Here is a 25,163-nt window from a genome sequence, read left to right as displayed (position 1 = left end):
ATGTATGGTATTCAGCTTTGTTCGGGTATTTTCCCACGTCATTGTAGTTGTGCTTTTAAAGTTGTAGCAACATTTCGGCAGAATCTCATCTGCCATCATCAATACAGAAGCCTGATGATGGCAGATGAGATTCTGCCAACGTGCTACAACTGCTAACTAACTGATGGAAATCAACAAAGCTGAATACCATATCTATATCTATATCTATATCTATATCTATATCTATATCTATATATACATACATATATATATATACAGACAATACAGAAGCCTGATGATGGCAGATGAGATTCTGCCGAAACGTTGCTACAACTTTAAAAGCACAACTACAATGACGTGGGAAAATACCCGAACAAAGCTGAATAATATATATATATATATACATATATACATACATACATACATATATGTGTGTGTGTGTGTGTGTGTGTGAAAAAGTTGTTTATTATTTCATGCATTTAATACTTAAATAAAAGACTGGGTGTAACCAGGCTTAATAGCAGTGATTCTGCGATGGATCTTGGAGTCTTAGTGGAGTTTCTGGTGAGTTACGTGATTCTTATTATTTGGGGATTCATCCCCTCAGAGGCTAGGGGCTATGTCTGATTTTCTCCATGGCTCTCCCTCGCAAGCGCTGAGTGGATTGTTTATCTAGCTTGCAACACTTTTACCAGGTGAGAAATGCTCTTGGCTGAATGCCCAGAATTTCAATTAAGCCTATTAAGAGCTTTCCTTTGCTGCTTATCTTTCTGAGGTTATTGGGGGCTCTCTGAGCCCCGCAGAATCTTAGCTAAGGGCTCTCCTGAGCCCCTACGAGCCCCCAGCAGCCCGCCCCTGAGTACAAGGGCCAAGAAAGGGATGTGGAGAGGACAGGAGCTGAACTGAAACCCAAGGAACAGTTTGGCATTTCTCTTCTCGGGGATAGGTTTAGTGTATTCCGCTAAGCAGGGCCGGCTGGGGAATTCTGGGAGTTGAAGTCTTAAAAGTTGCCAAAGTTGGACATCCCGTGGGTGGCTTCTTCCTTGCTGGAGTTGTTAAAACCAGATTCGGGTGGCCACCATTCTCCAATCCTCATGAAGATCCTTACACTGACCCAGAGGGTTCAGCTAGATTATCTCTGAAGTCCCTTCCAACTCATGCATTTTATGATTTTTCAGTTTGTCTTGAACGTCATTGGTTGGTTCTGGCCTCTTGGGGATGGGAAATTCCTCCACCCCATTCCTATGAAAATACGGGGGGATATCAGAATAACAGAACAACAAGAGTTGGAAGGGACCTTGAAGGTCATCTAGTCCAACCCCCCGCCCAAGCAGGAGACCCTATATCCGTGATGGTGAACCTATGGCACGCGTGCCACAGGTGGCGCACAGAGCCATTTGTGCTGGCACACGAGCTGCAGGCAAACTTACCTCACTGCGCATGAGCGCGCCTCACAGCTGATTTTGGGCTTATTTGAGGCCTTTTTTGGCCCCCCAGAGGCCTGAGGAAAGCTTTCGCAGGCCAAAAAATAGGGCCATTTTGTGACGAAACGGGCCTATTTTTTGGCCTGCAAAGGCTTTCTTCAAGTCTCTGGGAGGCCAAAAAGACCTCAAACGGGCCGAAAATCAGTTGTGAGGCGCAGTGCAGTAAGGGGGCGGCAGGGGGTGATTGCGTGCACATGCGCCAGGGGGCGTGGGGGCACGTGCATTGCCTTCTGGGTGCTGGCATGTGAGTCCTCATGAATCCCTGCCGAAGGAACCGATTACAGAACGATCAGGTAAGCAATTTTTGGCACAGGAGCCCAAAAAGGTTAGCCACCACTGCCCTACACCATGGCAGTCCAGCCTCTTCTTGAAAACTTCCAGTGATGAAGCTCCCACAACTTCTGAAGGCTGTTACATTGGTTGCTGTTCCTACTGTTAGAAAATTTCTCCTTGTTTCTTGATTGAATCCCTCCTTGATCAGTTTCCATCCATTATTCCTTGTCTGGCCTTTGGGTGCTTTGGAAAATAGCTTGACCCCCTCCTCCTCTCTGTGGCAGCCCCTCAAATATTGAAACTCTGCTATCATGTCTCCCCTGGTCCTTCTCTTCACTAGACTAGCCATGCCCAGTTCCTGCAACCGTTCTTCGTATGTTTTAGCCTCCAGTCCCCTAATCATCCTGGTTGTTCTTCTCTGCACTTTTTCTAGAGCCTCAACATCTTTTTTATAGTGTGGAGATCAAAACTGGATGCAGTACTCTAGGTGTGGTCTTACTAAGGCTTTATAGCAGGGGTGGGCAAACTTTTTGGCTTGGGGGCCGCATTCACTTTTAAAATTTGACAGACGGGCCGGGTCAGCACAAGATTTTTTGGGAATTGCCCCCTTCCCCCTTCTTCTCCTCCTTCCCCTCCCCTCGGAGGCCCCCTGAGTCAGGAGTTGCTACTGCCGGCACGGCTCCACGCGGCTCCAGTCCCACGTTGCCTCGGGAAGGGAAAGGCAAAAAGGAAGAGCCGCGGCGGTGCTTTGCAACGGCAGCAGCGGCACCGGAGGTTCAGGCTCAGCGGCTCCTGGTTTTGCCTTTCCCTTCCCAAGGCAACGCGGGACTGGAGCCGCGCGGAGTTGCGCCGGCGGTAGCAACTCCTGACAGCCCCAGCCGGACACCTGAGTGGAGCCCGGGCGGAACTGCCTGTTGCTGCTGCGGGCGCTGCTGCAGGCGTCTGGCTGCCCAAGTAAAGAACCGCACCAGCTCAGGGCAACTGTGAGGAGCGAGAGGGAGAGGCAGAGAAGGAGGCAGAGAAGGAGGAGAGCACCTGGCCAGTTGGGGAGGCTTCTTGTGCTGCGAAAGAGGCGGCTAATGATCTCCGGCTCCGCTCTGCTTCTCCAACATCCGGCGCTGCCCTGTTCTGTGCGCCGGCTGCTCGGACTTGCTGGGCCTGACACAGAACAGGGTGGCGCTGGATGTTGGAGAAGCAGAGCGGAGCCGGAGATCATAGCCCTCTTTCGCAGCACAAGAAGAACAGGGTGGTGCCGGACCATTGGAGAAGCGGAGCAAAGCCGAGATTAGTAGCTGCCTCTTTCGGCGCAGAAAGCTTCCCCCAACCAGCCGGCTGGTCTCCTCCTCCTCGGCCATACAGAACAAACAGACAGAGAAGGAGGAGAGCAGCTGGTCAGTTGGGGGAGGCTTCTTGTGCTGCGAAAGAGGCGGCTAATGATCTCCGGCTCCGCTCTGCTTCTCCAACATCCGGCGCCGCCCTGTTCTATGTGTCAGGCCCAGCAAGTCCGAGCAGCCGGCGCATAGAACAGGGTGGTGCCGGACCATTGGAGAAGCGGAGCAAAGCCGGAGATTAGTAGCTGCCTCTTTCGGCGCAGAAAGCTTCCCCCAACCAGCTGGCTGGTCTCCTCCTTCTCTGCCTGTTTGTTCTGTATGGCCGAGGAGGAGGAGACCAGCTGAGAAGCACGCTGCCAGGCAGGGGCCACGCGGTGCAGGGCAACACGCCACCGCCCAGCCCTGGCGAGGGAAAGCAGTGGGCGTTCCCCAGGCGGTGGCCTTGGCCCCGTTACCAGGGAAGCGGCTGCCCAGCTCCGTGTTGTGTGTGCAATTTTTTGGCGCGCGGCGCGGGGTCTCTTTTGGCCGGCCCCAATTTTTTTTCCAGAGGGGAATATATTTTTTTCAGAGGCGGGCCGTATTAAAATGACCAACGGGCCGGATGTGTCCCGCGGGCCGTAGTTTGCCCACCCCTGCTTTATAGGGTGGTCTTAGTACGTCACTTGACCTTGATTGTATCTCTCTGTTAATGCAACTTAGGATTGCATTTTTGCCTGCCATTGCATAGTGCTGGCTCATATTTAACTGATTAAGACATCAGATGGAGACATAATTGAGGCTCACCCACCTTTCATAGTTAATGGAGAAGATCAGATGCGTGTGTGAGAGAGTGAATCTGGCTTTCGCCACTGCGCTGGTGGCAGCCCCTCTTCGACCTGAGCCCCCGATCAGCAATGCCACAAAATCTGAGAAGCAAAAAAAAAAAGAGAGAGAAGTTGGTGTGATCTTACATTGCCTGCCACCTGGAAATGAATTCAGTTATTTATTATTGAAATACAGGGAGTCCTTGACAAACGACAGGTTGCATAGCGACAACTCAAAGTTATAATCGAGTAGCTACAACCCAGATTTGAAATTCCGACAGAGGGAGGGTTCTCGTGGCTACGTGCCTGTACAAGCGGTCCTCAATTTACATCCACAGTGAAGTCCAAAACTGATGCTGCTAAGTGAGAAAAGAGTTAGGCGACATTTTGCCCCATTTTATGACTTTTCTCGCGATATTTGTTAAGTGGATCACTGCCGTTGTTAAGTGAGTCACAGGGTTGTTAAGCGAATCCAGCTTTCCCATTGACTTTGCGTGTCAGAAGGTTTGCAAAACGGGGATCACATGACCCCAGGGGACACGACAACCGTCGTAAATACAAGTCAGTGGTCAAGCATCAAAATGTAAACCACATGATCATGATGGGGAGATGCTGCAAGGGTCGTAAGTGTGAAAAATGGTCATAAGTCACTCTTCAGTGCCATTGTAACTTCGAACGGTCACTCACTGAACTGTTGTAAGTCGAGGGGTACCTGTACTTTAGATGCTTAGCAAACAGGCTGCATGTACAGCCATTTGCAGCATCCCATGGTTTTCTACTGGTTTTGCCAAAATGCAATAGCAATAGGCCTTAGACTTATTATACTGCTTCACAGTGCTTCACAGCTGTCATGCCCCTGTTGGAGACTGACTCTGAGGGAGAGGAGGAACAGCTGACAGGGAGTGGAAATGTGATTCGGAGGTTGGGGAGGAGGCTGGGCAGTCAGAGGAGCACCCAGGCTCATCCCTTCTCCATCCTAGGGCATGCAGGGAGGAGAGGATAAGAGTGAGACATGAATGGCATGGTCTACGGGGGAGGAAAGGGCCTTGATCCCCTTCATGGGCTGCAGCTGTGAGAACTGGTTAAAAGGACAGACATGCATATGGGTCAGTGCTGGAAACAAAGCTTGGAAATATCTCTAGTTTGTCGTTCCTCTCTGAGTTTGGCGTCCTTCCCAGTGTGTGTTCCGATATCTGTGGACGTCTTCAAGCCCTCATCTTGCCTGGTTCCCTTAATTGCTTCAGTGTGGTTTGTGTTGTTTTTACTCTTTATAATTTATAGGCATTTTTAGTTTAAATGGCATTTCCTCCTTTTCATAACTGTTTGTGGGGGAGTTTTTTGTCTCCAGTCAAGTATATTTGGAGCTTTGAAGCAAAGTGAAGGAATAAAAGGGGTTTCACCTGTTTTTGTGACTATGTTTATTTTGTATCCCACCCTGGGTCATCACAACAACCCTCTCTAAGCGATTTTACAGAGTCAACCTATCTGCCCCCCTAACCATCTGGGTTATCCTCATTTTACCGACCTTGGAAGGACAGAAGGGCTGAGTCTACCTTGAGCCGGCCAGGATCAAACTCTTTGCAGTGGGCAGAGTCGGCCTGCAAATATGCATTTCATTTCATTTAGCCTGAAATGAAATGTATTCAGGGACTCCTTGACTCCTTGACAACCAGAATTGAATCCAAAATGTATGTTGCCGAATGAGAAATTTGTTCAGTAACTTTTGCCCCATTTTATGAGTTGTCTTTCCACCGTTGCAAAGTGAACCAATGCAGTCGTTAAATTAGCAACACGGTTGTTAAGCGAATCCGACTTCCCCATTGACTTTGCTTGTCCGGAGGTCACAAAAGGGGTATTCAGCAGGTTCTGACCGGTTCTGGAGAACCGGTAGTGGAAATTTTGAGTAGTTTGAAGAACTGGAAAATCCCACCTCCGACTGGCCCCGCCCCCCTCTATTCTCTGCCTCCTGAGTCCCAGCTGATTGGCTGGGTCTTCTTTGGTTGCCTGGCATGGGAGAACAGAGCTGGAAAGCAGGTTAGTGGGGTAGGGAGAGGATGGGGATTTTGCAGTAACCTTCCCCTGCCACGCCCACCAAGCCATGCCCACAGAACCAGTAGTAAAAAAATTTTGAACCACTGGATCACATGACCCCCTGGACACTGCAACCGTCATAAATATGAACCAGTTGGCAAGGATCCAAATATAAATCACCTGACCATGGGGATCCTGCAATGGTCATAAGTGTGGAAAATAGCATCAGCAACAGCACTTAGACTTATATACCACTTCATAGTGTTTTACAGCCCTCTCTACATGGCAGTTTACAGAGTCGGCCTATTGCCCTCCAACAATCTGGGCCCTCATTTTACCAACCTCGGAAGGATGGAAGGCTGAGTCAACCTTGAGCCTGGTGGGATTCGAACTGCTGGCAGCGCATTGAATTAGCCTGCAATACTACATTCTAACCACTGCGCCACCACGACTCATCAGGTCATCAGTCACTTTTGCAAGTGGTCACCAGACAACCTGTTGTAAGTCCAGGACCACCTATACTAAATATCTCTGGAAGATAAAAGTCTTTAACACCACATCCTGTGGTTACACACAAAAACACGCACCCTGGAATCGGGACCTGGGCACCACCTCACCCATACCTATCTGGCTGTCGTCTCGGATCAAGTCCTGAGAGCTGAAGTAGGCACGGTCGTTGTAGTTCCTGTGTAAGCCATCTTCTTTCTCCTGGGAGTATTCTGTCTTGTCAAACAGCTGCACCGATCTCTTCTCCGCGGTGTTGGCGGAGGCTGCATGAGGGAGGACAGAAAGCGATTTGAAGCTTTCAAAAATAAGGGCACTCCGTACACAGGGTAGTCCTCAACTTATGACCACACTTGAGGGCCCACCCCATTTACGTCGCTAGGTGAGACAATGTGTTTAGTGAATTTTGCTCCTTTGCATGAACTATCCTGTTAAGTGATTCACCGCAGGGGTTAAATGACTAAAATAGCATTTGAATCACGGGACACAAGAAGAGAAAATAACTTTTCTTTTGAGTTTAATGGGGAAAAAATTGGGGACAAAAAATTGGTGATCTATCTATCTATCTATCTATCTGTCTGTCTGTCTGTCTGTCTGTCTGTCTGTCTATCTGTCTATCTGTCTATCTGTCTATTTGTCTACCTGTCTACCTGTCTACCTACCTATCATCTAAAAGCAAAATACCACTCATGCATCATCACAAAATCTCCAGAACCGTAAGGCCTACAAACTTGAAATTTGGCATGGATGTTCCTCTTGGCTTCTAGGGGCTCACTAAGAAAGGATTTTTCGAAATGACCATCAGAGCATGAGTATTCATATATTATTATTAACACGCTCTGATGCTAAAAGAGTTCTACTCCCCCTCCCCACCTGAAAAGAAATATCTTCCAAATGCAAAACACAAGCAGAGGGCTTTTTCAGTTTTAGTTTCACAGCAGCAAGCAGCATTAGTACAGAACAGTTGAGCTAAGCCACGCCCAGGCTGCTTGCTGTCTCCTACTTGTTCACACAGCCAATACTGCTTCACTTTCCAAACAGCCCTCAATTCTCTCACATACTGACAGGATGCTAGCCAGATGAATACGGATGGATGCTGCTAGGCAGATGCAGAATTTTGTTTTCATTATTTTCCAGAAACAACAACAAATATTTTTGTTTCTACTTGGAAACCGTTTCTGGACTTCTGGCTTCAGGTGGGGAAAAAAAAATGAAACATTTATTTTGGATTTTAGTGATTAAATAGATTTGTTGTTGCAGAAATGACTCGTTTATGCTATGATGTAAAAATTAAAAAGTTACGGTTTGATGTTACTGTTTTATTCTACGGCATCAGAGGGAGTCATATGTCTTTTCCTTCTTTTTCCCTTCTCTACACTTCTCCCTTCCCCTTTCCCTCCCCTATTTTTCCTACTATTTGCTTTTGTATTTTTGTATTTTATTTTATAAACTAATAAAAACTGTAAACAGGAAAAAAGAAGAGAAAAGAATACAAGATAGAATGACAGCATTTGAAAGGACCTACGAGTTTTCCTAGTCCAACCCCCTGGTCAAGCAAGAAACCCTAAACCAGGGATCCCCAACCTTTTCGCGCGCGGCCCGGTTCCGGCGTCAGCTGGGCGCCGCGCCCAGTTCCGGCGTCAGCTGGGCGCGCCATCTTTTTTGGCGAAAAATCACTTCCGGTGACGTCACGGAAGTGATTTTCGTCAAAAATAGCGGCGCCAGCGCTTCTGGTGAGCTTTTTCGGGTAGAAATGGCTTTCTACCGGAAAAGCTCACCCGCTGCGCCGCCATCTTTTTGACGAAAAATTGCTTTTTTACCAAAAAGATGGCGGCGCCCAGCAACCAGCGGCCCGGTAAGGCTTGTTCCGGCCCGGTACCGGTCCGCGGACCGGCGGTTGGGGACCCCTGCCTAAACCATTCCAGACACATGGCTGTCCGATTCCTTCTTAAAAACCTCCAGTGTTGGAGCACCCACAATTTCTGGTGGCAAGCTGTTCCACTGGTTAATTGTTCTAACTATCAGGAAATTTCTCCTTAGTTCTAGGTTGCTTCCCTCCTCGATTAGTAGTTTCTACCCGTTGCTTCTTGTTCTACCCTCAGGTGCTTTGGAGCAGTGGTCGCCAACCAGTGGGCTGGGAAGCGCTGGTGGTCCATGAGAAAATTTTGGTGGTTCGAAGAGAAATGTTACCCCCAAAGCAATTAATCCAGGCTGCGTGGGAACATAAGGCTGCGCCGCCCACATGACCCGTGGGAACACAAGGCTTGTGTTGCTTGCATTGCAAACAACATGAGGTAGTGAGGAGAGGGGGGAAAGGGCAGAGGGGGGGCGACTTGCCCCACTCACCCCACGCACCTGGCCTGGCCACCGGGGTGCTTCTTTCCACTTCTTTCTTCTTCTGCTTTTGGCTGCACGCAAAGAAAGCAGCAAAAGTCTTTCTTTCTCTCCCCCAAACTCCGCCAGAAATGAGTCTTTGGGACCCTGCAAGGCATCCTGCTCCAAGGGGCTGTGCCGGCAAAGACTCATTTCTGGTGGAGTTTGGGGAAGAGAAAGAAAGACTTCTGCTGCTTTCCTTGCATGAAGCCAAAAGTCTCTCTCTCTCTCTGTCTGTCTCCCCCTGAGAACGGTATCCTGTGATCCCAAATAAAGAATGATCATTTGGTAGGAAAATGGGGTGGGGAATTTTCCTGCAGACTTTTTTGGGGATTTCCCCAGGGTCCCTGGTCCGCGGGATTTAAAATTATGAGTTTGGTGGTCCCTGAGGTCCAAAAGGTTGGCGACCCCTGCCCTAAATCATCTTTATTGCTCTTTCCAGAGTCTCCACATCAGTTTTGTGTTGTGATGACCAAACCTTGGATGCAGTGGATAAAAGCCGACAGCTCCTGACACCCACAAATGACCCCCCTCTTTCAAAACAAGACCCACCTCCTACTTCACACAGTTACACGTGTGCCTGGCAGACATACAAGAGAATAAAGATGCCGCTATGCCTTGGGTCTGGTATATTGGGCCAACTCTGGAACTGAATTGCCCCAACATCTCTGGGGGAAAGAGGCAGAAAAGGGCTTTCCAACATTACAAGGGTACCTGGAATTCCCCTTCATTTCAAACAGAGTGGCGTCAGGAGAGATAATCCCACATGGCAACAGGAACGGAAGAATTTACGGCATCCCCATGCAATGATTAACACTGCCCAAATCTGCTTTTTCTTTAAAGAAAAATATGATTTCTGCAGGTTTGGGTGGCATTTTGTAAACATCTGGGAGAGACCACAGGCCTCAGGTGGCTGCGAGACTCCTTGGCCACAACAGGACAAAGTCTCGCTTTCACTCCGGTTCCCTCGTAATTCCCAAGTGAAACACCCCAAACACGAAATTAATCAGCGTATCAAAAAACAAGCTGCGGTTATTTTGCCATGTCAGCAAAGTAACAGATGATTTCAGAGCCGGGTGGAAAGAGAGAACACGGTCCTTACTCTGAGACAGATGTGGGATATTCGATTTAGCTAGTGATGGTTTCTCTTTATACACATTTAGTCTTCGATCACAACTGAGCCCAAATTTACTCTTGCTGGACGGTTATGAAGTGAGTGTATTCCCCCCACGCCCCCACCCAATTTTACGATTTTCCTTGCCGTTGTTAAGTTAGTGACATGGTAGTTGAGGGAATCTTGGCTTCCCAATGGACTTGGCTTGTCAGAAGCTTCTATTCTAGGGATGGCGAACCTTTTTGTTGTGGTGTGCCGGCACCCACAATGCAATGCATCCCGCCCCCTCTGCTCATGTGCATGGAAAACCCCACCCCTTCCCTGCACGGCGTATGCGCGCGCCTCCCAGCTGATTTTTGGCTCGTTTGAGGCCGTTTTTGCCCTCCCGGAGGCTTGAGGGAAGCCTCTGCAGCCTTGGGAGGCCGAAAAAACGGGCTCATTTTGGCACTTCCGGTATTTCCAGAAGGCCCGTTTTACGGCCTCCAGGAAGGCATAAACGACCTCAAACAGGCTGAAAATCAGCCGGTAGTTGCGCACATGCGCAGTGCAGGTCAGTTTGGCTGGGGCTTGCGTGCCCGCACAAACGGCTCTGCGTGCCACCTGTAGCACGCGTGCCACAGGTTCACCATCACGGTTCTATTCTATTCTAGATAAGGGCATCTCCTTTGGAAGGCTTCCTTAGAAGCATCACTGGAGGCTTCTAAGAAAACATTGGACAACCATTTGTCTGGAATGGGACAGGATCTCCTTGCTTGAGCAGTGGGTTAGACTAGATGACCCCCAAGGTCCCTTCTAAATCTGTCCCTCTGTTATTCTGTATCCCCATTGACAGAACAATTAATCAGGGGGAACGACTTGCCTCCAGAAGCTGTGAATGCTTCCAACACTGGAAGTTTTTTTAAAGAAGAGATTGGACAACCATTTGCGTGAAATGGTATTAGGGTCTCCTACTTGAGCAGGGGGTTAGACTAGAAGATCTCCAAGGTCCCTTCCAACTCTTGTTATTCTGTTATTCAAGGTGGCAAAAAGTGATCATGTCACCCCGGGACCCTGCAACCGTCACAAATACACTCCAGTTGCCAAGCATCCAAATTTTGATCATGCGACCACGGGGCTGCTACAATGTGAGAAATGGCCATAAAGTCATTGTTTTTCAATGCTGTTGTTAACTTGGAACGGTTGCTAAACAAATGCTAAACAACTTTTTGTTTACATCGTGGTGACCAGAACTGGATGCAGTATCCCAAGTGTGGTCTTGCCAAGGCCTTATAAAGTGGTATTAACACTTCATGGGATCTTGATTCCATCCCTCTGTTAATACAGCCTAGGACTGTGTCCAGGGATGGGATTCTACCAGTTCGCACCTATTCTCTAGAACCGGTTAACATTCTAGAAGAAATTACTGGCCTAATCCTGTAAGGAAGGCAGGAAGGAAACATTCTGGTGTTGCTTACAGAAACTGCCTCTCCGTTAACCCTTATTACATTCTTGGCAGGACTAGACTTCCTGTCTCTGGAATGTCTCTGGAGTTATTTTCCCCTCCTTTGAAGGTACTTTGCTTGTGTGGAGTGACCATTCAAAGTTACAATGGCACTGAAAAAAGTGACTTATGACCATTGTTCACTCTTACGGCTGTTGCAGCATACCCCACAGTCATGAGAGGCCAGGCAAGGAGAGGCGTGATATTGATGTGAGTGATGTGAGTGATATTGATTGATATTAATATTGATATTGAGTGATGTGAGTGATGTGAGTGATATTGAGTTGGCCACGCCCAGCCACCATCACATGACCACCAAGCCACGTCCACCCAATCACATGACCACCAAGCCACGCCCACCACTTAAGCCACGCCCACAGAACCGGTGGTTAAAAATTTGAACTCCACCCCTGACTGCGTCGACTTTTATTTTGGCTTCCTATCCAAGAAGGAAGCTTCTTGGATGAGAAGCAAAATGTTTCCAAAAAAACCCCCAAGAAGTTTCCTTTTTGGGGTGGGGGAAAAAGCATCTTTGGGACAAAACCGTGACCTGGATGATTGAGAATCTCCCTAGCAGAGGCTGTCTGGGCAGTCCATCTAGTAGTGAACTCCAAGCCCTTTACTCCTTGTAGCCAGGTGGCTCCAGACAGCTTCCTTCTGTCCAAACATTAGCTCTGTTCAGCTGCTGGGAAGCAGACAAGGGCAGGTGTGTGCAGGGTGTTATGGCGATCAACACATCGCCTGCTTAGTCATCTTGGGAAAGCTAAACAGATGGGAAGTATAGACTATACAAGGGAAAGCAGGGCACCGAAAATCAACACACCAAATAAACAAGAGAGGAGGTTACATATCTGTCCTACTCAATGTCTTGCCCCCCACCCTCCCCGTCTGCCATCTGAGGCAGAACCTATGCTGAACATCGGAGTTGGAGAGGGAAAAAGAGGCAACTGACGGGAGGGAAAGAAGGACATGGGACAGGGGGAGAACAGGCTGTTCTAGGAAATCATCTTGTAGGCTAAGCCTGCCAAGAGGACATGTGTGTGAGTGTGTAGGGGTGTCTACGGTTCCAAGAACTCGGTTTCACTGTTTCTCTGCCAAAAGAGAAAGAAAGAAAGAAAGAAAGAAAGAAAGAAAGAAAGAAAGAAAGAAAGAAAGAAAAGAAAAGAAAGAAAGAAAGAAAGAAGAAAGAAGAAGAAGAAAGAAAGAAGAAGAAAGGAAGGAAGGAAGGAAGGAAGGAAGAAAGAAGAAAGAAAGAAAGAAAGAAGAAGAAGGAAGAAGGAAGAAGGAAGGAAGAAAGAAAGAAAAGAAAGAAAGAAAGAAAGAAAGAAAAGAGGAAAGAAAGAAAAGGAAAGGAAGGAAAAGAAAGAAAGAAAGAAAGAGAAAGAAAGAAAGAAAGAAAGAAAAGAAAGAAAGAAAGAAAGAAAGTAGAAAGCTTCTGGTCCTCATGAATCCCTGCGGAAGGAACAGATGACAGAACGATCAGGTAAGCAAACCTCCGATGGACCATCCTCAGGGACAAGAGATGGCTAAGATGGTTCAAGGGATGCAGCTCTCATGGCTAGGCTCAGAGGGGCTCAGACCAGCCATGCAGGTGGTTGAGCTTTGTTCCTCATTTCCAAGTTGTTAGAAACTTGGAACTATATAAATCAGGGGTGTCAAAACTCGATTTCATTGAGAGCTGCATCAGGGTTGTGTTTGACCTTGGGGGGGGCGTGGCCAGAGTGGGCGTGGCCAGCTTGACATCACTCATGTCGGGGCACCTGTGGTCGGGGCACCTGTGGTGACCCGAGCACTCTGCCAGTGAAAACGGGCTCCCGAGCTCCGTTTTCAGCTGCATGGGCCTCCTACAATCCTTTGCCAGCGAAAACGGAGCTTGGGAGGGTCCTGTTTAACCTTGGAGGGCGTGGCCAAGGTGGGCATAGACAGCTTGACACCACTCATGTCAGGGGGCACCTGTGGTGACCCGAGCACTCTGCCAGTGAAAACGGGCTCCCGAGCTCCGTTTTCAGCTGCAGGGGGCTCCTGCAATCCTCTGCCAGCAAAAACGGAGCTTGGGAGGGTCCTGTTTAACCTTGGAGGGCGTGGCCAAGGTGGGCATAGACAGCTTGACATCACTCATGTCAGGGGGCACCTGTGGTGACCCGAGCACTCTGCCAGTGAAAACGGGCTCCCGAGCTCCGTTTTCAGCTGCAGGGGGCTCCTACAATCCTTTGCCAGCGAAAACGGAGCTTGGGAGGGTCCTGTTTAACCTTGGAGGGCGTGGCCAAGGTGGGCATAGACAGCTTGACATCACCCATGTCAGGGGGCACCTGTGGTGACCCGAGCACTCTGCCAGTGAAAATGGTTTCCCGAGCTCCGTTTTCAGCTGCATGGGGCTCCTGCAATCCTCTGCCAGCGAAAATGGAGCTTGGGAGGGCCCTCCGGAGCTCTGTTTTCGCTGGCAGAGACCCCGCAGGCCAGTCCTTTGCTCTTTCCAGGGTGGCTCCATGGGCCAGAACTAAGCACCCCACGGGCCGGATTTGGCCCGCAGGCCTTGAGTTTGACACCCCTGATATAAAAGTCTCCCTTGTCTAGTCGTGTCCGACTCTCTAGGGCTGGGGTCTTCAAACTTGACAGCTTGAACACTTGTGGACTTCAACCCCCCCGAATTCCTCCTTGGTAGCTCAGGAATTCTGGGAGTTGAAGTCCACCAGTCTTAAACTTGCCAAGTTTGAAGACTCTTGCTCTAGCGCACAATGCTCATCTCCGCTTCTTAGCCGAGAGAGAGCCAGTGTTGTCCGTGGACATTTCCGTGGTCATATGGCCAGCATGACTTTACATCAAGGCTCATGATCACCAGCCCAGAAAAAAACCCAGAAAGTCCAGTGGCCTCCTGAAAAATGCATCTTTGCGACAACCACAACCTGGATGGCTGAGAATCTCTTCAGACCTTTAGCTTTACAATTTGGGATGAACGCCCTTGGAATGGTGTGCGAGTAGGAATGGATTTTCAGTGGAAAAAATTGCAGACTACAGGAACCAGGAGCACTACTCAGGTGACTCTGAGGACACAGATAAACCTCCAAGTGGCCTCAGTGACCCTTTAAAAGGATGCAAATGACCAGCTGTCTGCAAGGAATATAAATCCTTCCATCCCATACCATTCAGTCAGAGCTGAAGAAGCTTCTTGGATGAGAAGTGAAATGTCTTCAAAAGAAAAACTAAGAAAGTCCAGTTGCCTCCTGAAAAAGCAACTTTGGGATTTTTTTCAGTTGTTATTCAAGGGAAAAACAAAGAAAGTCCACTTGCCCTTTCAGAAGCACCTTTGGGATTAACTCTGCTAGTGGCAAACTGGTTTCAAGCCGGTTGGGAAGCATACAAATGTTGATCAGGTGACTGCTGATGCAGCAACCATTGTAAATGCGAGGATTGTTTGCCAAGCTATCCCTTTACACCACCGCCATAACTTTGAACGGTCACAAAACAAGGCCGTCCGTTAAGTGAGGACCCCCCCTGTAATTTTCTTACCTTTGGGGCAGGATTTGCAACATTGTCCTGGAAGCACAATAGCATCGGCACAAGGAAGTTTGGGGCAACTATGCTTAATGTTCTTACAGGTGACTTTGCCGGCAGGTTTCCCTCTCCGGTTTCTCTGCTGTAGGGAGGAAAAAGGAAATAGAAAATCTTTACAATGGATCATCTTCTGGTTTTGGAGAGACAAATCCTAGCACTTTGGTGTTTTATTAGGGATGATGCAGAATCTTCCCACCCAGCGCAAAATCCTCCTGTCGTTTTTGCATTGAATGCTACAATTACTTATCATCAATATTTTGCCTGATTTAGGAATGTGGCATCAACTTTTTGGCAGCCAAATGGATCCAAATTATATAATACACACTGGTCTTCCAAATTCTATTCCTTCCAAGTGTGGAAAGAAGCAATTTTGAATTATTCTTGATATGCAAAGGAGAGGCCACAGATAATCCTGAAGCATAACCATTAATTCAGTGTCTGTTTGACGTTACCACAGCACTGAAAAAAGTGACTTATGACCACTTTTCATACTACCTGTATGTGAGTCTTGCTGTTAGCATCAATCCTTAAGGGATTGGTAAGATTCTATCTATGTCTATATCTATCTATCTATCTATCTATCTATCTATCTATCTATCTATCTATCTATCTATCTATCTATCTACCTACCTACCTACCTACCTACCTACCTGTATTTGTATTTGTATTTGTATTTATATATTTATATTTATATATTTGCAAAATACCACTCATGCATCATCACAAAATCTCCAGAACCATAAAGCGTACAAACTTGAAATTTGGCACGTATGTTCCTCTTGGCTTCTAGGTGTGCACTAAGACAGGATTTTTCCAAATGACCATCAGAGCATTAGGATTATTATTAAGTGAAAACTTAAGAATATATATATTTGGTTCGGGTATTTTCCCACGTCATTGTAGTTGTGCTTTTAAAGTTGTAGCAACGTTTCGGCAGAATCTCATCTGCCATCATCAGGGGGCCTCTGAGTCAGGGGGCCAACAAATGTGGGGGCCTGACTCACAGACGGACACAATACAGAAGCCTGATGATGGCAGATGAGATTCTGTCGAAACGTTGCTACAACTTTAAAAGCACAACTACAATGACGTGGGAAAATACCCAAACAAAGCTGAATACCATACATACATACATACCTACATACAAATATGAACAAGCACTGAATGTAAATCACATGATCATACTGCAACAGTCATAAGTGTGTGAAAAATGGTCCTCAGTCACTTTTTTCAATGCTGTTGCTAACTTCTAACAGTCACTAAATGAGCTATTGTAAGTCAAGGACTAGCTGTGTCAGGATCCCTCATTCCAAAAACCTGGGAAATCTGGCCAATTCAACCACACCTGCCTTATAACCTGGATCTTCCATTACACTTACTGGTTCGCAGGTGCACATCACGCAGTGCATAATGCCAAAGGGTTCCCCTAAATCAGGATGCCAGGTGTCCTCCAAGGTGTAGAACCGGCCACCGAAATAGCATCCTGCAAAGGAAAAGAGGTTTGAGTGCTCCAGAAAAATGTGCATTGAACCAGCTGCCAAGCCTACTAAATCAACGTTTCTCAGACGTGGCCACTTTTAAGACACATGGATTTCAGTTCCCAGAATTCCGGGAGTTGAAGTCCGTGTGTCTTAAAAGTGGCCATGTCTGAGAAACCACTGTACCAGTGGTGGATTAAAAAATTTACTCCTGCACCTACCCCCCACTAGGCCAGCAAAAATGTTTAACCTAAGCCCAAACTATTGGAAGTGTAAGAAAGAAAAAGGCACTTATTTTCATATGTAGTGGACCTGCCCAGAAGTGAAGAACTACTGGAACATAATTCAACAATGGCTAGAAGAAATTATAAAACAGAAAATTGAATCCAAACCAGAACTATTTTTATTAGGCATAACAACACAAAAATGTAACAAAAAAGATAGATATATTATGTTACATATCTTAACAGCTGCAAGGATCTTTTACACACAGTTTTGGAAGCAGGAAAGAGTACCACCAGAGGATGTTGTTATGAAAAAAAATATTAAGACTGTATAGAGATGGACAGGCTAACGTTGAAATTAAAAGATAAGGAAGATTCCACATATTACACAGTCTGGGATGCCTGGTATGAATGGTTTAAGAATAAAAAGAAATTAAAATGGCAGTTAGGTAAAGAATGAGAAATCATATAAATAAGTATATGTATTATGGAGAAAATCAAAGCCTATGATGAAATATATTGATTTGTAACAAGAGTAAGGAAAGAATTATGCAATGGCAATGGAATAAGAAATTATATATAGAGAAAAAATGTAAGGAAATGTAAAAGATGCCTTGATGTTGATATAAGGATGTATAAAGTTGTATTTTATGTTTTTAATCTTTGAAAATTGAATAAAATTTATTTATTTATTTTACTACCGGTTCTGTGGGTGTGGCTTGGTGGGAAGGAAGGGAAGGGAAAGGAAAGGAAAAAGGCGGGAAGGAAGGAAAAGGAAAGGAAGAAGAGAGGAAGGAAAGAAGGAAGGAGGGTGGATGGGTGGAAGGAAAGAAGGAGAGAGGGAAGGAAGGGATGGAGGGAAGAAAGGAAGGAAAGAAAGAAAGAGGGGAGAGAGGGAAGCAGTGGTAGGATTCAAAAAAGATTACTACCAGTTCTGGGGCGTGGCTTGGTGGGTGTGGCTTGATGGGCATGGCAGGGGAAGGATACTGTAAAATCTCCATTCCCTCTCCACCCCACTAACCTGCTTTCCAGCTCCATTCTCCTGGGCAGGGCAACCAAAGAAGACCCAGCCAATTAGCTGGGACTCAATGGGAGGCAGAGAAGAGATGGGGGCGGGGCCAGTCAGAGGTGGCATTTGCCAGTTCCCCAAAACTACTCATAATTTCTGCTACTGGTTCTCCAGAACTGGTCGGAACCTGCTGAATACCACCTCTGCACTGTACTTAAAATCGAGCAAGTGAATCAACCCATTCTCTGGGTTGTCATCCTATGTGGGATGCTGAATTCACCCAACTAGGTTTGCCAAAAAAAAAAAAAAAATGTAAGCCACACACTTATGCACAAAATGAGTCTTTCGCACAAGACTCGGTTTTCATCTAGCCCAGGAGTCTCCAAACTTGACAACTTTATGACTTGTGGACTTCAACTCCCAGAATCCATCTGCCATGGCTGACTTGAGGAATTCTGGGAGTTGAAGTTCACAAGTCTTAAAGTTGCCAAGTTTGGAGATCCCCTGATTTACATGACTGCAGAGAAGACTTCCTCTTCTTCACTTGGGACCCCTTCAGGTATTTTGGGGTAAATAAAATACGGGAGCTGGTATCTACCTTTTCGGGAAGACAATAGTTGGGACAGAATGCTAAACAGTTTTCTTAGTCTGAACTATTATTTCTCCTCCTGGGCCAAGACTTCAACTTCCAGAATTCCTGGCTGGGGAATTCTAGGAGTTGAAGTTCACCTATCTTAATGTTGCTAAAGGTTGAGGAACTCTTTTTCTAAAGCAGGAGTCTCCAATCTTGATAACTTTTTAAGACTTGTGGACTTCAACTCCCAGAATTCCTCAGCCATGTCTTGATTGAGCAATTCTGGGAGTTGAAGTCCACAAGTCTTAAAGTTGTCAAGTTTGGAGACCTCGGCCTTACACCATCCCATCCTACCCCATCCCATTCCAACCGTCGAAAACTGGAGAGGAAACAACTTGATTGATTGATAGGTAGGTAGGTAGGTAGGTAGGTAGGTAGATAGATAGATAGATAGATAGATAGATAGATAGATAGATAGATAGAATTCTTTATTGGCCAAGTGTGATTTGACACACAAGGAATTTGTCTTGGTGCAGATGTTCTCAAGTGTACATAAAAAGAAAAGAGACATTCGTCAAGAGTCAAGAATCATCAGGTACAACACTTAAAGATAGTCATACGGTACAAATAAGCAATCAAATCATATTAGGAAACAGTCAATAAAAATTGTTAGGATACAAGCAACAAGGTTACAGTCATACAGTCATAAGTGGGACGAGATGGGTGAGGAAGGATGGGGGGATTAATAGTAATAGTAATGCAGACTTAGTAAATAGTTTGCTTGCTACTTTATTCTTATCCCACTCATGCCCCTCCCCACAGCTATTTAAGGCCAAGGTCTCAGCTGATCCAAATCACCATATCCTACAGCCCCTATTCTTTTATTTCCCACCCCCCAGAAAGCATTCCTTTGAATCAGAATTTCCCCAAGAATTTCCCCTTCAACTTGGTTATTGCTATCAAAGTTAAAAAAGAAAAAAAGAAAAAAACTGAGCTGGAAGGGACCTTGGAGGTCTTCTAGTCCAGCCCCTTGCTCAAGCAAAAAACCCTATTGCCATTTCTGACCTATAGCTGTCCAATGTCTTCTTAAAACTCTCCGGTGATGGAGGAGCATAGCTGGCTGGAGAATTCTGGGAGTTGAAGTGCACAAGTCTTAAAGTTGCCAAGTTTGGGGACCCCTGTTCTAGTTGTTAAGAAATTTCTCTTTAGTTCTAGGTTGGATCTCCCATTGATAAGTTTCTGCCCTTTACTTCTTGTCTTGCCTTCAGGTGTGACAGCAATGATTAAAAAAAAAAGATATGGTCCATACAGAGAATGTTTTTTTTTTAAATCCTTGCTAAAGTTGGGATTCAAGCATATGGACAAAAGATGCTTGAACCAAGGTTACCAGTGTTTGAGACAATATTCACACAACACACTTATCCAGACCAGCTAAAGGCTTAGCCATTTCTGCATTTATATCAGGGGTCCCCAAACTTGGCAACTTTAAAACTTGTGGACTTCAACTCCCAGAATTCTCCAGCCAGCATAGCTGGAGAATTCTGGGAGTTGAAGTCCACAAGTCTTAAAGTTGCCAAGTTTGGAGACCTCTGGTTTATATAAACGACTGTATTGTGCAAAGAATGCAATGTGAAACTGGCTCATTTTGTCCAGGATGAAGCATATGGGGCGAACTCCAAAGTGTGCATTTAACAGGTTAAACCTCTGCAGCCGGAGCGTTCACCTCTGGATACACGTAACATCATGAAAGATCATTCCCACGAACAAAGCAAAAAATAAGAAACTAAAGCTAAAAAAAAACAATTGACACGTGTGAATACCCAAGACAAGCAAGTAGGAAATGGGGCCAGAATCTGCCTTCACCTACTTGATTTTAATGACCGAAGGAGATTCATTCCCATCTGTCTCTTCCCTCCCGCTTTAATTCCAAAAATCTGTCCCTGTCCCTTTCCCCCTAAACGGGCAGATCTAACAGAACTCGGAAAGTGTGGCTGCGCCTCCTCGGAGTTCTTCACACGTTCAGAAACCACGCCGTCAGGTGGGAAAGGACGGGAGAGGGTCGCGCTGCCGAGCAGAATATACAGAACAGCAGAGTTGGAAGGGGCCTTCAAGGTCCTCTAGTCCATCCCTCTGCTCAAGCAGGAAACCCTATACATTGAAGACAAACGGTGGTGCAATCTCTTCTTTTAAAAGCCACTAGTGTTTGGAGCAGCCCCAACTTCTAGAGGCAAGTCGTCCCACGGATGAAATGTTTGAACTGTTAGGAATTTTTATCCCTTATTTCTAGGTCGGATCTCTCTTTAAGTAGCCATCTTCCCCAAGTTATTTCTTGTCCTGCCCCCTTGGTGCTTTGGAGACCTCCGATTCGACATTAGTCCGGAATGGTAGAGGGTCCTCCTGCTTGAGCGGAGGGGTGGACTAGAAGACCTCCAAGGTCCCTTCCAACTCCCAGCTCCCGCGGTTCCCCGAAGGCACTGCGCCCGCCCTTCCAACGCACGCTCGGCGCCTCTGCGACCACCGGCCCATAATTGGGGATTGGCGGGGCTCCAAGGACCTGGTGGGGGGTCCGGAGAGGTGGGTGAGAGCCGAGTTTCCACCCCCCTCCACCCCCAGCCCCACACGCGGCGTCTGGCCCTTTCCCCGACGTGGCTGCGGAACGGATGGAGCGCAGCGGTCGGGAAAGCGCTCAAGGGCGTCGAAGCCAGCTGGAGACGGAGGGATCCAGCCAGCCGCGCCAAGAGAGCGGCCCGGATCCGCCCTTGGAGAAGAAAGACCGTGGGTGACACGGTAGCAGGCTCTTCCATACTGGAGGGGGCTGCCCCATAGAAGAGGGGAGGGAGGGGTGTCAAGCTATCCTCCAAAAGCACCCGAAGGCAGGACAAAGAAGCCATGGATGGGAACCAATCTAGGAGAGAAGCAAACTTGGAATGAAGGAGAAACTTCCTAAACAGTGAGAGAACAATGAACCAGTGGAACTGCTTGCCACCAGAAACGGTGGCTGCTCCAACACTGCAGGTTTTGAAGAAGAGGTTGGCCAGACACATTTGTCTGGAATGATAGAGGGTTTCTTGCTTGAAACGGGGTTGGACTAGAAAAAAAACTCCAAGGTCCTTTCTATCTCAGGCTCTCAATCTATCTTGTATTCTTTTCTCTCCTTTTCCCTCCCCTATTTTTTCCCCTATGATTTGCTTTTATAAACTAATAAAAATTCCAAGTTTTTATTAGTTTATAAAAGCAAATTATAGGGGGAAAAATAGGGGAGGGAGAAGTGTAGAGAAGAAAGTGGGGGAGGGAGAAAGAAAGAATTGGGCAACCCCCTTGTTGTGGAACGGCAGAGGGTCTCTCCTGCTTGGAGCAGGGGGGTTGGACTCGATGACCTCCCAGGGTCCCTTCGAACTCTTTCGTTAAAAAAAAAATCCCCGCCCGCGAAAAAAAAAAAAGAAAACTCCTCGGCTCCTGCGCTTTGGGAGGCTTCCTACCTTGCGCGCCCTTGGCAGGCAGCGGCTCCGTCGACTCGGGCTGGATGAGCAGGAGGGTCTTGGCGGGTCCCACGGGCGACCCCGGGCCCGGCCACGCGAGGGCGGCGGGCGGCGGCACCACCACCAGCAGCAGCAACAGCAGCAGCACCAGCTGGGCGCCCAAGAGGCTCATCGCGACGAGGCGATCGCGGATCCCGGAGCGACTCGCCGCCGCCCACCCCCTTCTGGACCAGCCCCGAGACCCGCCGGGTTTTATAGGCTCCGGCATCGGCCGGAGCCGAACGGAGGGCTCGATGGCTTGAACAAACAAAGGCGAGGAGGACTGCAGATCACAGCCCCAGCGGGGCGCGCTCAACACCGCCGCGGGGGGGACGGGGGGCGTGGGGGGGCGGGTGTGCGCTAGAGGGATGGAGAAGGGAGGGTGGGGGGGTCGTCGGGACGGATCGGGGCCCCTCCCGCCGCCTCCGCGGACGAAGACCCCCCACCCCCTGCCCGCCCAATTTGCAGCCCCCAAAAAAAGTAGACACCTCCCCCGCCCGCCCAATTTGCAGTCCCCCAAAAAGTGCTCATTCCAAAAGGGCTCAAAATTGACCCTGACTCTCCCCACCCGGCCTCCTAAATTCTCCTCTCCCCCAAACTTTGCTAAAATGAAAACTTTTCATCCCAGCCAAAAAAGTGGGGGGGGCTTCTCTCCCCCTTTGGGAGACTCCCTGCCCCGTTTGCAACCCCCCAAAAGTGCTTCTTCCAGGCGGGTCCAAAAAAAGGGCTCAAAATGGACCCTGACTCTCCTCACTGGGCCTCATAGATGTCCCCCCCTTGCTAAAATGAAAACTTTCAGCCTGACCAGAAAGTGGGGGAGGGGGCTTATCTCCCCCTTTCCAGCCCCCTAGGGAATAAATTGCCCATCCCTTAAGAAAGGGGGTCCTTAGGGATGGAGAAGCGGGGAGGGGGGGTGCAGACTAAGCCCATGCAGAGGGGGGGACCCTGAGAGTCCCATGGCCAGCCTAGGGGCAGGAGAGGGGCAGGAGAAAGCCCCCTCCCCAACCCTAAACGTCCTTCTCTGGCCTTCCTTTGACCCCGCTCCCCTCACCGGAATGGCTGGCCGGGCCACCCCGCTTGCCTTTCCCCCAAATCATCACCAATGAACCCCAACCCAGCTCGGAGGGGAGCCGTGGTGCCACTTGGAGGTGTAGATGTGACGAGGGAGCCTTCCCTGTTATATTTTGGGAGACCCCCCACCCCGCTGCACACCCAGTTTGCATCCCCCAAAAGCACTTATTCCAGGCTGGTCCAAAAAAGTGCTCAAAATTGACCCTGACTCTTCCCAGGCCTCCTAGATGCCCCCTCCTCCTTTGCTAAAACGAAAACTTTTGGTCCCGGCCAAAAAGTAGGGGGGCTTATCTCCCCCTTTCTGGCCTCCAACTGAATAAATTGCCCATTCCTCAAGAAGGGGGTTCCTTCGTAAGGCTCCCCCCCCACCTCAAGTGTTGTCTACCTGTAGGTTAAAGGAATGTATGAAATCGGGCTGCCAGCCTTGCCTTCTGAAATAACACCACCACCCCCATGAAGACAAATCCTCAGCAACCCTGTTTCTTCTTCAAACCAATCCAGCTCCAAAGTGTGAGTGCCCCAAATCCTAGCCACTGTCTTACTGCATTGACCTAACTCAGCTTCCCCCAAGAGAGTTAGTTGGGTAGAGGAGGGTGGAAGCTGTAATCCATCTTATCTGGAGACCCCGTGGATCCCTACCACTGCATCCATGCCCTTTCGCCCTTCCAAAATGGGCAGGTGCCTCGCCCACCCCAAAGTGTGTTGGCCTTTAGGATTGGGTGCAGAGCATCTGTCCTTGCCTTGCCTGGAAGCTTCCAGATAGAGATGCAATATAAATAATAATAGTAATAATAATAATAATAATAATAATAATAATAATAATAATAATAATAATAATAATAATAATAATAATAATAATAATAATAATAATAATAATAATAATAATTAATAATAATAATAATAATCATCATCATCATCATCATCATAGAAATAGAAATAGAAATAGAAATAGAAATAGAAATAGAAATAGAAATAATAGTAGAATTCTTTATTGGACAAGTGTGATTGGACACACAAGAAATTTGTCTATGGTGCATGCAAGTGCTCTCAGTGTACCTAAAAAGAAAAGATATCTTCGTCAAGAATTGCAGTGTGCAGCAGCAGCCCCAAAAGCTAATGCAATCCTAAATTGCATTAACAGAGGGATACAACTGAGATCAAGTGAGGTACTAATACCACTCTATAAAGCCTTAGTAAGACCACACCTAGAGTACTGCATCCAGTTTTGGTCACCACACTATAAAAGAGATGTTGAGACTCTAGAAAAAGTACAGAGAAGAGCAACCAGGATGATTAGGGGATTGGAGACTAAGGCATATGAAGAACGGTTACAGGAATTGGGCCTGACTAGTCTAGTGAAGAGAAGGACCAGGGGAGACATGACAGCTGTCTTCCAATATTTGAGGGGCTGCCACAGAGAGGAGGAGGGGGTCGAGCTATTCTCCAAGTCCAGACAAGGAACAATGGATGGAAACTGAACAAGGAGAGATTCAACCTGGAAGTAAGGAGAAACTTTCTGACAGGGAGAACAATCAACCTGTGGAACAGAAGTTGCCTTCGGAAGTTGTGGGAGCTTCATCACTTGAGATTTTCAAGAAGAGATTGGACTGCCATTTGTCGGAAATGGTGTAGGGTTTCTTGCTTGGGTGGGGGGTTGGACTAGATGACCTACAAGGTCCCTTCCAACTCTGATTATCTGTTATCTGTTAAGAGTCAAAAATCATAAGGTATAACAAGAATAATCATAGGGTACAATAAGCAATCAAGTCATACTAGGAAACTGTCAATAAAAACTGTTAGGATGCAAGCAACAAGGTTACAGTCATACAGTCGTAAGTGGGAAGAGATGGGTGAAAGGAAGGATGGGAGGATTAGTAGTAATAGTAATGCAGACTTAGTAAATAAATGTGAGGATGAGGATGGTGACAGAAGGTTGCTGTTTTGTCTAAACATCAAATAGCTGCGTGGGATACGGTGGTGCAAACTTCTGAAAGCATTTAAAATTTATAGAGTTCCACCTGCAGTCCTTATCGGAGGTCTTTACTCTTTTGATATCAATTTGATCAGCCTGAAGCAAAAGAGTTTAGAAACGTTTTTTAAAAAGTGGGGTACAGGTAATCCTCAACTTATGACAGGCCATTTAAGGACCATTCAAAGTTACCGAAAAAGGTGACTTAGGGCCATTTTTTTTCAGACTTATGACCATTGCAACATTTCCGTGGCCATCTGAACAAAATTCAGAGGCTTCCCTCTTGAGATGGAATCTGAGGTTGATGTCAGTGGAGATTCTCCATCCACTGACTCATAGTTACGACGGTCGCAGTGCCCTGAGGTCATGTCATCCTCTTTGGCGGCCATCTGACAA

The 25,163-nt window shown here is 47.4% G+C and overlaps 1 protein-coding gene across 1 annotated transcript in view; it reads right to left on the bottom strand.

The window, feature by feature from the left end:
• The window catches only part of CHRD (chordin), a 62,785-nt gene extending 40,772 nt beyond the window's left edge, over positions 1-22,013 (bottom strand). The window contains exons 1-5 of the mRNA XM_087965429.1: positions 21,689-22,013; positions 16,304-16,407; positions 14,880-15,006; positions 6,525-6,671; positions 3,855-3,972 (exon numbers count right to left, since the gene is read on the bottom strand). Coding sequence (XP_087821555.1) covers positions 3,855-3,972; positions 6,525-6,671; positions 14,880-15,006; positions 16,304-16,407; positions 21,689-21,956 — 764 coding nt within the window. The 5' untranslated portion in view covers positions 21,957-22,013. The remainder of the gene's footprint in view (positions 1-3,854; positions 3,973-6,524; positions 6,672-14,879; positions 15,007-16,303; positions 16,408-21,688) is intronic.
• Positions 22,014-25,163: the final 3,150 nt, after the last annotated feature.

This window comes from Notechis scutatus, chromosome 4 (genome assembly GCF_049901735.1).
Source record: "Notechis scutatus isolate UNSWTSFEM ecotype Mainland chromosome 4, rNotScu1.2, whole genome shotgun sequence".
NCBI lineage: Eukaryota > Metazoa > Chordata > Lepidosauria > Squamata > Elapidae > Notechis > Notechis scutatus.
Note: the sequence above shows the minus strand (reverse complement) of the source record. Positions and strands in the feature narration are given on the sequence as shown.